The sequence below is a fragment of the Triturus cristatus genome, chromosome 10, assembly GCF_964204655.1.
Source record: "Triturus cristatus chromosome 10, aTriCri1.1, whole genome shotgun sequence".
Taxonomy (NCBI): Eukaryota; Metazoa; Chordata; class Amphibia; order Caudata; family Salamandridae; genus Triturus; species Triturus cristatus.
Window position 1 is genome coordinate 42165147 of NC_140593.1, and position 12606 is coordinate 42177752.

General features: G+C 49.0%; 1 protein-coding gene across 1 annotated transcript in view; it reads left to right on the forward strand.

Annotated features, from left to right (window-relative positions):
• Positions 1–12606, forward strand: part of F8 (coagulation factor VIII) — a 589495-nt gene that overhangs the window by 502412 nt on the left and 74477 nt on the right. The window contains exon 25 of the mRNA XM_085630970.1: positions 9910–10086. Coding sequence (XP_085487096.1) covers positions 9910–10086 — 177 coding nt within the window. The remainder of the gene's footprint in view (positions 1–9909; positions 10087–12606) is intronic.

Sequence of the window (12606 nt, forward strand, 5' to 3'; positions counted from 1 at the left end):
GGACGCTAGGTATGACATGGGGTCTCTGCAGGGATCTTTGTCTGACACAGGGGTGCTAGGTCTGACATGGGGTCTCTGCAGGGATCTTTGCCTGACACAGGGACACTAGGTCTGACATGGGGTCTCTGCAGGGACCTTTGTCTGACACAAGGACACTAGGTCTGACATGGGGTCTCTGCAGGGATCTTTGTCTGACACAGGGACACTAGGTCTGACATGGGGTCTCTGCAGGGATCTTTGTCTGACACAAGGACACTAGGTCTGACATGGGGTCTCTGCAGGGATCTTTGTCTGACACAGGGACACTAGGTCTGACATGGGGTCTCTGCAGGGATCTTTGCCTGACACATGGACACTAGGTCTGACATGGGGTCTCTGCAGGGATCTTTGTCTGACACAGGGGTGCTAGGTCTGACATGGGGTCTCTGCAGGGATCTTTGCCTGACACAGGGACACTAGGTCTGACATGGGGTCTCTGCAGGGACCTTTGTCTGACACAAGGACACTAGGTCTGACATGGGGTCTCTGCAGGGATCTTTGTCTGACACAGGGACACTAGGTCTGACATGGGGTCTCTGCAGGGATCTTTGCCTGACACAAGGACACTAGGTCTGACATGGGGTCTCTGCAGGGATCTTTGTCTGACACAAGGACACTAGGTCTGACATGGGGTCTCTGCAGGGATCTTTGTCTGACACAAGGACACTAGGTATGACATGGGGTCTCTGCAGGGATCTTTGTCTGGCACAAGGACACTAGGTCTGACATGGGGTCTCTGCAGGGATCTTTGTCTGACACAGGGATGCTAGGTCTGACATGGGGTCTCTGCAGGGATCTTTGTCTGACACAGGCTGACTAGGTCTGACATGGGGTCTCTGCAGGGATCTTTTTCTGACACAGGCTGACTAGGTCTAACATGGGGTCTCTTGCAAGAGGCTTTGTCTGACACAGTGTAGGAAGCTTAGTTTCTATATATAGCACTAAAAAGAAGTACACTGTGCAGAGAGTCCAGTCAACCCCAAATTGGCTGACAGAGGCAAAGGTAGATAATACTAGTTCTCTATTTGTGGTAGTGTGGGCGAGCAGTTAGGCTTATCAGAGGACAGTGTTAAGCACTTGTTGTACTCACTGAGGCAATAACTGAGACACACTCAAGAATACATCCGAGACCAATATGCAAAAATAAAACTTGGGGCCCTATTACGATGTCGGGCGGAGTATCGTCTCGGACATGGGACCAACCGACACCTGGTCGGCGGTCAAGACCGACTAATTAGGTTGCGACGAACACTGTTCGGTTGCATTCCTATGCATTACAATAGGAGCATGTATTCCTGCCAGAATGCATGCTCCCATTGTAAAATAGGAGGTGTAGTTCATCCCTGCACCCCGTGGCAGGCACCTTGAGGTGCCTGCCACGGGGGCACGGATCAACAGGGGCCTCCAACTGGAGGCCGTGCACCCAAGGGGGCCCTGCTGGTGGCCCCCAAAGTTGAGTTCCGACAGTCTTTCTGTGTCAGAAAGGCTGGCAGGGAAAGGCTGCAGAAACCCAACATTGTAATCCCTCAGGCAGAAAAAGCCACCCTTGAGATTACTGGCTGCATTCAGACGCCGGTCGGAATGACTGATCAGATTCCTTTTTGACCGCCTCCATCGTAATGAGGCAGTTGGCAAGGAATCCAAACGACCTTTTACAATATGGTCGGAAAGTTTGTGACCGACAGTCGGAGCCTTTTCCGACCGCATTGTAATCGGCCCCTTAATTTTATATCATTTTTAAGACCAAGAATTTTGTTCGCAGGTAAGTACTTATTTTGTTGTGAATTTTCAAAGTTCGGAAAATAACTCACAGTTGTGCACGAGTACACACAATGCATTCCTATGGGAGAAAACACAAAAATGTACAGAAAATTGTTTAGGCAGTTCTCTGGATTCGCCTTCTGGTTTTAGGACAGTAGCAAGCCCAGGTCCAATGTTCCACCAGCAGTTTGTTCGAAGCATCCCAGATTCGGCCGGGAGAAAAGTGCTGGAGTTGTTGGTAGCAGGCACTCTAAAAAGAAGGGGGCTACCTCAAAACAGGCTGCACAAGGGCTCTTACAAGTAAGTCTGAGGGATCCCAAATGAACGATCAGGTCACAAGGGGTCGGGAGCATGAGAGCACAGCTGGTTCATCGATACCCAGGCTGGATGCAGAGCAAGTTGGTCAGCTGGGCTCTGTGCAGCAAAGCGTTCTTCATGTTCAGGGGCAGGCAGGTAGCAGGGATGATTTCCGGACTGCTGGCCACTCACGGAGTAGGTCTCAAGGGTCTTGACATTCCTCGATGCGTGCTTTCTTCCTGGGCACTTGGAGTCCGAATTGGACTCTTTGTCTCAGTGAAGGTTGCAGGGGTTTTGGTACCCCAGGTATTGCTTCAGCACAGCTCTGGTAGGTCCTGGTATCATCACACTCTGTGGGGAGATGGGTCTGACCCTCCAGAGCTGGTGTACCTCTTCTGGATTTGGTTGCCTCATCTGCGTCGCCAGTGAGAGGGAAGCCGGTAAGCCGGACTCTGCGGGTTTGGGGCCTGCGATCTGTAGAGGAGTAGTTTCTCTAATCCAAGGGAGTTCTTCTGCAATTGGTGAAGGTCTGGAGGTCCTCTGGGATTCTTAGATGCCTCACAGTAGCAGGACGAGACAGCACACCACGATGGTTGAGTCTTGAAGCAGCAGGCAGGGTTTCACGACACAATTCTGCAGCAGGTACTCTGGTCTCGGGTTCAGCAGCTGTTCTTTGCCCGGTTCTTCTTTAGGTCCGTCGAATCTGAAGTTCGGGGTCTAGGAGGGCCACCTAAATACTACATGTAGGGGCTTTAAAGGGGGTGCCAGGCAGTAGCCAACAGGCTACCTACCTTTAGGGTGTCTACACCCTCTAAGTGACCACTTCCTGTGGGAAGGGACACAACCCTGACACTGATAGGCTGTTCCTTCCATCCCAAGATGGAGGGATTGGAAAGTGGGGTCCACATCACCTGCTCCACCTTAGGGGTGCTACTGGTTGAATGTGGGTACTCTTTCGGATCTTACACATTTTCCCACCCGTCCTCTCACCAAAAGTGGGGTCAGGACAGGAGGGTTGGCATTCTCCACTAACTGGAGGAGTCTGGGTCTCATTTCAAAGGTGGTATCACCTCTGAAGCTTCCCGCCTTGAAATTCAATGCTGCCTGGAGGAGGTGTGAAGCACCTCCGCCCAGAGCAAGCATTGTTCCCGGCCTTTGAGAGCAAAGGCTCTCCCCTCATGAGGTCAGAAACATGTCTGGTGGTGACTGGCTGAGACTAGTCAGAGACCACACCAGTAGTTGGTAGGTTTTCAGGGGACACCTCTAAGGTGCCCTCTGTGTTAATTTATTAATAAATCCAACACTGGCATCAGCGTGGGTTAATTAAGATGGGATGTTTGGTACCAAACATCTGTGAGTACAGTGAAGTCATCATGGTGCTGGGGAACTCGTAATGACTGGTGTCCAGCCCATGTGTTCTCTATGGCTTCCCTGCACACCTACAATATCCAAGAATGGACTTGGATACTGCAGGGCCATATCTGCTCAGGCTGATATGACCACACATGGGATATAGTGCACCCTGCCTTAGGTATAAAAGGCCTGCAGTATTAGTGACTTACCTATATCTCACGCAGTGTCTGTGGGCATAGCTGAAGACACAGGGAAGCCCGTCTGCGCCAGTCCGCGCCCAGCCGTCGCCAGGAGCCTGGACCCCTGCCCCATTTACCACCGACCCTACACCTAGATTTACTTACTTTGTCTTTGAACTTAAACAAATCAGCCATATAGCAAAGACTAGAGACGGCTCAAATAGATGTCGCATAACCCCCCTCAACCTTGGAGGTCCGTTTTCATGTAACTACTGTCACTTCCAAAGTCTCAATGAAAAACTTAGGCGGGAATTCAATACTTTCCTCTAGACCAACCAGCCGACTTTAAGCCCACAGCACTCTCTCTACCGACTCCAGGTGATCAGGCCCCTCTTAGTCCCTCATATAGTGGGAGTGCCTTTCTAATCGATGTAAGATCGCTCCCCAAACATGCCACTGAAATTTGGGATTTCAGGCTCCCCTGATTTAGGTTTCCTAATAGAAAGATGGCCGAAACCCTTCTCCTCACCTTAGCTCTCTAGGAAAAGTACTGAATATTACATTTAAATAGGGATAGAAAAGTGGGCGGAGGCTTTGCGATGGTTTATGAAGCATCTCTGAAAATAGACATTACAGAGACAGTCTCAGAGGATTCTATAGAGATCTGTATCTTTAAGATGGAACTCTCACCCCAGGACTGCGGGAAAGGCGCCTTGGTATACCCGCCCCGGGGCTGCTTAAGGATTGCTCATTAAAATGAACGGAAAGGACTGCTCCTCGTGTCATCTCTTCCAAACAATTCCTTTTATTGGGAGCCTTCGACATTCATAGAGAAAGCAGTGTAAATATGGACTCTATCAATTTCCTTGAAGATATGGCGCGTCTGCGGGGCTGGAAAAGAGTCATGGAGGCCCACGCACTCCCAGGTCGTACCTAGATCTTATTCTCACTAATTCACCTCGTTTACCCTCTCACCCCCCTGCCCTGTAGTCTGGGTGGACCACACCCTGATTAAATTGAGTTAAATGTCACCAAAGTGACGCGCATGCCCACCCCTTCCTTCTGCTATACAAGAGACCATGGCACAAGATCACAGAGGAGACTTCTGCGAAGGAGTTCGTACCCCCCACCTTTGATGAACCTGGTGATATCAACGCCAGGCTGAACCAACTGCAGGACGCCATAAAGTCAGTTACTGATGCCTGGCTCCGCCCAAGAAACAGCATTCTGAGCTGCAGAGAGAAATCCAAATGCAAAAACTGGAGAAGATATGGCGAAACAGCCAGACTCAGACCGAAAAAGAAACATTTGAAAACGCGCGTGCTCTTTACCATAAAAACCTCAAGTTGGCATGGAAAGCCCATATCTAAGTCAAGCTGGTAACTCCTGAAAGGAACTCTGTAAGGTCCTGTTCACGGCGCCTAGGGCCTGTGCTAAATCAACCCTTTACTCCCTAGATTTATGTGAGAACATTTTCGACTTTTTTGAAGAAAAAGTTAACAAAATATACAATAAATTTCCCAATGATTCTGAAACATTGGTTACTTTTACCTCCCTCCCTTTAGTCTCAGGAGGATTAGACGCTGTTGTAACAAGCTTCCCGTCTTTACAGATTTCTACAGTAGAAGAGATGCTAAGAACAGCTAAGTCTGGCCCTCCCAATGACTTCATGCCAACTCGCATGTTTCCTTATTGTCTAAACACCTCGCTCCTTCCATCTGCACTGTATTCAATCTATCCTTGAGTGAGGGGAAGTACCCCTGGCCTGGAAGGCAGCGCAAGTGCTCCCGATTTGTAAAAAGGCCAATGTACCCCCAACAGAGCTATGTAACTACCCTCCCATTTCACCTCTTTCACTCACGAGCAAACTGCTTGAAAGACATGTTAATGGAAAGCTCATGGCACACCTACAATCCCCTCGCAGTCTGGTTTTAGTAAATTATTCCATCGAATCTACTCTTAAAGGGGTTACAGATTTCACCAGATTAGATGTGGACAATAACAAGACCGTATCGCTCGTGCTGCTAATCCTGTCCGCAGCCTTCGATTCTGTACCCCATCATAAGCTCCTTCAAAGACTCTATGGAACTGGAATTCAAGGGTCGGCACTTCAATGGCTCCCTAGCTTTTTGGAGCAGCGGACACAGACAGTAAATTTAGGTCCCTTTCGCTCTGGTGTTAGACCTCTCATGAAGGGGGTGACACAGGGCTCGTGCCTTAGCCCCACACTATTCAATGTATATGTGGCCCCTCTTACAAAAATTATTAGAGACCACGGGTTTACTCCCTTCTCGTATGCTGACGATACCCAGCTTCTCTTTTCATTTGACAATGAATTGGCTGCGACCACAAATCGGTTCGCAGAAGGCATGAGAGCAATTTCTGGTTGGTTTATGATAAATTGTCTCCAGCTTAATACTGATAAAAACCGAAATCTAAATCTTCGGCAACTCGCAAATGCTGTGGTACCCTGACTGGTGGCCGTCACAGTTAGGCTCTGCCCCAACTCCTGCAAAGAGTGCGAAGAACCCAGGAGTCTATTGAGATCATTCTCTGTCTATGAGAGATCAAGCAGCTTCTACTTCAGAGTTTCTTCCATCTCCTCCCTTTATCAGTACGCAAGTCCCTGATCCAAGCCTTGGTAATCAGCCGTCTTGACTACAGTAATACCCGTCTAGCAGCAGCTAACGAGACCGTACTGAACAGGCTGCAAGTGGTTCAGAATAAGACAGCGGGCTGGCCCTCAATATGCCGCCTAGAACAACTTCTCTCCCGTTACTAAGACATCTCCATTGGCTTCCTATTCGTAAAATAATTACATTAAAAATCTGCTGTGTAGTCCATAAAGCACTTAATAACAGAGGTCCTAAATATCTGGCGGAGAAACTTACACGCTATCTACCGAGCAGATCTCTGCGCTCGGGGGAGAAGGCCCTTCTTATAGCCCCTGGGTGCAACAAACTTCGCTCTGGTGGCAAACACTCTTGTATCTTTTCCCGAGATACTGGAACTTGCTTTCTATACACTTACGCAAATTTTCTGTTTCCGAAAGATCAGGAAACTCCTGAAAATGGAACTGTTTAACAATTGATTCAGCTTCCTAGTTTCCACACCTCCGCTCGCAGTGCAGAGATACCCCTTTGGGGGTGATTACTGTGCTCTAAAAGCTCTTTCATTCATTCATTCATGTTGACTCTTCACTCTTGTCTGCACCAAGACACGCAGCCTGCAATGGCAGTGTGCATGGCCTTGATGAGGGGTCCCTAGGGTGCCGCAGCCTGAAATGGCAGTGTGCATGGCCTTGATGAGGGGTCCCTAGGGTGCCGCAGCCTTCAATGGCAGTGTGCATGGCCTTGATGAGGGGTCCCTAGGGTGCCGTAGTCTGCAATGGCAGTGTGCATGGCCTTGATGAGGGGTCCCTAGGGTGCCACAGCCTGCAATGGCAGTGTGCATGGCCTTGATGAGGGGTCCCTAGGGTGCCACAGCCTGCAATGGCAGTGTGCATGGCCTTGATGAGGGGTCCCTAGGGTTCCGCAGCCTTCAATAGCAGTGTGCATGGCCTTGATGAGGGGTCCCTAGGGTGCCGCAGCCTGCAATGGCAGTGTGCATAGCCTTGATGAGGGGTCCCTAGGGTGCCGCAGCCTGCAATGGCAGTGTGCATAGCCTTGATGAGGGGTCCCTAGGGTGCCGCAGCCTGCAATGGCAGTGTGCATGGCCTTGATGAGCGGTCCCTAGGGTGCCGCAGCCTGCAATGGCAGTGTGCATGGCCTTGATGAGGGGTCCCTAGGGTTCCGCAGCCTTCAATAGCAGTGTGCATGGCCTTGATGAGGGGTCCCTAGGGTGCCGCAGCCTGCAATGGCAGTGTGCATAGCCTTGATGAGGGGTCCCTAGGGTGCCGCAGCCTGCAATGGCAGTGTGTATAGCCTTGATGAGGGGTCCCTAGGGTGCCGCAGCCTGCAATGGCAGTGTGCATGGCCTTGATGAGGGGTCCCTAGGGTGCCGCAGCCTGCAATGGCAGTGTGCATGGCCTTGATGAGGGGTCCCTAGGGTGCCGCAGCCTGCAATGGCAGTGTGCATGGCCTTGATGAGGGGTCCCTAGGGTGGCACAATTTGTGCTGCATCCCTGGAGGGCTCTCTTCAGTCCCAATGCTCTAGGTACCAGGGGTACCACTTACTAGGGACTTACAGGGGTGCTGACGTTGTGCCAATTGTGGTACAGTGTTGGGAAAGAGGTCTGGCACTGGGGACCTGGTCAGCAGGGACCCGCTGCACTTTCAGTCAAAATCATATCATGTTCCAGGAAAGAAGTGGGGGCTAACCATGCCAAAAGATGCACTTTCTTACACACAGGCATACTAGGCCTGACATGGGCTCTCCCCAAGAGTCTTTGACACATGGATAGCAGGTCTGCCGTGAGGCCTCCTGCAAGAGTCTTAGTCTGACACAGGCATACTAGGCCTGACATGGGGTCTCCCCCAAGAGTCTTTGACACACGTATAGTAAGTCTGCCGTGAGGCCTCCTGCAAGAGTCTTAGTCTGACACAAGCATACTAGGGGTACCATGGTGTCTCCCCCAAGAATCTTTGTCTGACACAGGCTGACTAGGCGTGACATGGGGCCTCCCCAATAGAAGTTGCAACTCGCCATTTTCTAATGATTGTTTATGTGTCAGAAGGGGCACCTTCCTGGAGATGAACACTCACTAATGGTGACTGTGTTGCTTGGTGATGCGTTTGCATTACCAGTTAGGATAACTTTAGCCTATTGGCTACTTTTGTAGGGATCCTTGAGGCCTGAGGAATGTCCCAGACCAGATTGGCTAATTATTGTGGGCAGAAACATGTTGGTGAGTAGCAGACAGGTCTGAGCCATTGAGCTCTTTTGACCTGCTGAGCTAAGCGTTTTAGACATACCTAGAGTCCTGACGAATAAAGGTGATAACCGAGGAACTCTGAGGTATTTTTAGAGGGTCTGAATCCTGCCCTGTCCAGCAGTTTTATGTAAGAACTCCCTCCTACTGTCAAGTCTTCGCAGAGGTCGAGTCCTCCCTGGTAGTACCATCTTACCGGGGTGGGGAGATAATGCCGATAATGAAGCATGACACCATCATGTGTGTGAGATATCCTCTTCCATTAAGGATGGCCTTCCCATTTTAATCTGACTCTCGCTTAGTATAGTGCCACGTGATGACTTCTCAGGTAATGTAGGCCGAAGTCTTCTTGAAGTATCTACGATCTCTCTTGTAGGCACCCTACTTTATGTGATTTGTGAGGTTCAAAGACATGCTTAAAATAGTGCAGCGTACATAGATGCAGTAGGTATAAAGGATAAAGTGTGATAATAACTTATTTGCATACTCCTGCGTCCCAACATATATAGTTTGTTGTCTGCATCCTGTGATCATGGGGGTGGGATGAACCCGGTTTTTGGTGCTATCCAGAACTCAAAGTGTTTGTCCATTTGTCCTAGTCATGCTGGTCTCAAGTTCAATATCTTAGACTCCTTGACGAGGAAACAGCCTCCACCTGTTCAAGCCTTTAGGAAGGGTGGGATGGTCAAAATTTGTGTAAGATGAACTTTTTTTATATAGCACGAACATGACCCTTGTGGGTATCCGAGCACTCAACAGTGTTTAATGAGATGGGTAATATAAGGAACAACATCATTATCAAGGGCAGAACAAGTTATGATAGAAGCCTCAAAAGAGACCACCACAGGTTTCAAGACATAGAAAAACCCCAACCCAACCCCCCCCAAACATAAGAATAGTTAACAAAAATACATAATAATAAAAATACATAATAATAAACAAATCGATAATAAGAACATAACGGGCGAGGGATAAGCATGTGTGTGAGTCTAAGGGGAGCGATGCCAAAGAAGGGGGAAATTTGCCGAAGGCATCTCAACAAGTAAAAGCTTCAGTGGGAGACTTGATTTCCTTGAGGTGCAGGTGAGGGATTGGAGCCCATAGTCACTCCTAGCTCCTTACGTCGGCTGACCGGGATGGTGAGGTGCTCGTTCTTGAGGCCAGATGATTGACAGGTGGTAGTTGAAGAGGTTGACTGCTTCTAGTGTTCTTTCCTTGTAGGATCTGTCCAGATAATCAGATGTGTCCTGTCCCACAGCTAGGGCGCAGTTTACAGAGCACTCTGCTTCTCCTGGGTGGGTACATTCAAGGGGGCAGTAAGAAACCCAAAGTGCACTTTGCCTACATACATTAAAGCTACTCTCCCCTCTTGTGGTGCTCCTGACTGAAGACTTACCTTTCTCCCCCCAGGCGAACTCCCAGAAGGAGTGGCTGCAGGCGCACTTCAACAGACGGGTGAGGGTGACCGGCATCATCACCCAAGGGGCCAAAGCCATGCTGACCTCCATGTATGTGAAGGAGTACACCGTCTCTGTCAGCCAGGATGGGGCAGACTGGACACCCGTTCTGCAGAATGGACAACCCAAGGTAGGTCTTTGTGGCAGCAGGCCTTGGACAGGCTGCAGGGACTGCAGGGGTGGCATATGCAATTCTTGCAGGTGTCTCAGTGGTGAGATTAGTGATATGAGGAAACGACAGCTGTGAGGAAGGAGATGCCTGCAGGAGCTACATCGATGAGGTAGGAAATACCTGCAGGAACTACAGTGATGAGGTACGAAATACCTGCAGGATCGACAGCATTGAGGTAAGTGGTACCTGAAGGAACCACATCAATGAGGTAAGAGTTACTTGCAGGAACTAGAGCGATGAGGTGAGAGGCACCTGAAGGAACCACTGTGATGAAGTAAGAGATACCTACAGGATCTACAGCAGGTAAGGTTAGAGATACTTGCATTAACTACAGCAATGTAAGAGATACCTAACCACAGCAGGGAAGTAGGAGCCACAGCAGTGAGGTGTGATTTACCTGTAAGAATCACAGTGGTGAGGTATAAGATAACTGCCGGAACCACAGCGATGAAGTAAGAGGTACCTGCAGGAACTACAGCAATGAGGTAAGAAGCATTAGTGACTTAGCAAAATTTAGCTAAATTTGCTCACAAAATGAGTCGCGAGCAATTCTAGGTTAACAATTGCTCTCACTGAATGAAGCTCCTGTTGCCGGCTTTTGCTGGCGCAGACCAGTTGTTCGGAGTACACTTGATTGAGAACTGCAGGTACTCTCCCTTTCAAATGAAATAATTGGAGGTATTGAATATCTGCCTGTTTAAAGGCAGGAGGCTCTAGCAAACACACAAGGACACAGTGTGTTAGGTGCAAGAAACACTACAGTGGGGCAGTACACCAAGGTCTCTGGTGCATTCCAACACAGGGGCACAAGCACAGTGCCACATGCACATGCTACAAAGAGACCGGATGGCAGTCCCTCAGGGCAGTAAACACGTGTGCAAGTGGTGTACTGACACTGTTGCACATAAGGTACAGGTGCCCACTCCCACTCCCATGGACACAGGAGCACATGGACATAGGAGTGGGAGGCACAGACGCTGGTAGAGTATGACATGGTCAGAGGAGTACACGGGCATGGGGTGGGCGGTACAGGTCAGGAAGTAACTCATAATGTGCCGAGGCATCTCAGTAACATGGTTAGGGGACATGGATATTAGGACAGAATGACGGGTACAAAGGGACAGTCAGACTCTGGGAGAGAAAGAACTTTACCCCTGGACAAGAAACACCCTGCCACAGGGGCATGGGGCACACTGAATGTTCGGCACGGAAACACTTTCAGCAAAACTTGGAGGCATGTTTTTTAGGATCAGGTAAACTCACACTTAAAGTACTGAAGTATAAAAATACTCAAAACCCATATCAATATGGAAAGATGATGGCTGTCAGCCTGTGAGCTCTGCTATGTCGCTACCATGTACCGCTCTCCTCGCCACCTGTGGGCTGCTATCCAGAGATCCAGCCCTGTATATCGAGGGCAGAACATGCAGCGCATTGTCTCTGATGACTGAAACTCTGACTGGTCCCATGTATGGAGTAAAAAAATGTGGCAGACTAAGGATTTGGGAGAACAAATGATCTTACATGTTATCCTCTTACACTTGTTAACATGCCTTGCCTTGCAAAATGTAATCCTACCTGCTTTAACAATAAGCTAGTTGTTCCTCAACTCTACAACTCACAGTGTTCAGCCTAATCTGCACTCGTCGCCCCCTGCGAGTGCCTTACTCAGCACCCATCTGAAGCTCCAGTTTTAGAGGCGACAGCAGTATCTCACTTCCCTCACGTTACAAGGTTTGTAAACCTTGAGCACGTGGCTACAGATAAAGACACTGTCACTAATACCTCCTCCCTGAGGGTACTTCTTCATCTCCTGCACTATAAACCATGATGGCTGATAATAGACCTCATGACTCCAGAGACATTAAGGCAGGTCACAAGGATTCAAAATTAAGAAAAAAGAGATCTAAATATTAGCTCCCAATCACGGACTCCCAAATTAAATCTAAACTTGACTCTGGTCCCACTCTAGACTTCATAATGCAAAAACTTGAAGCACTCCATGTCCTGGCACAATCCACAAAATCATGCATGGATTTAATGCAAAACAACCTTGCATGCATCGAACAAGACCTTCACACACTGGGAGGAAGAATGTCAGAAGCTGAATCACGCAAAACATTCTTGAGGATCACAAACAGAAATCATCCAAAGACCAAACTATTTTCACTGGTAAAATTGCACCCTGGGAAATATTAAATGAACTGGATGATCGACACAGAAGGGGAAATTATCACTTATTTGGCCTTCCAGAAGGCTCTGAAGAGCAAGCCTTATCCTGCTCAGCTTTTGTGAAAAAACTGGATCGCCTAAGCTCTGGAAATTAATGTTGATAGAGACTTTGAGATAACTCACACTCATAGGGTTAACCTATTCTCCCTAATACCCCTACTGCTGTGACCTGGAGAAGCGATCTACTATCGCGGAACCCTCTTCTCACTGTGACTTTTCAAACTAATATCATACGGCACACCTACG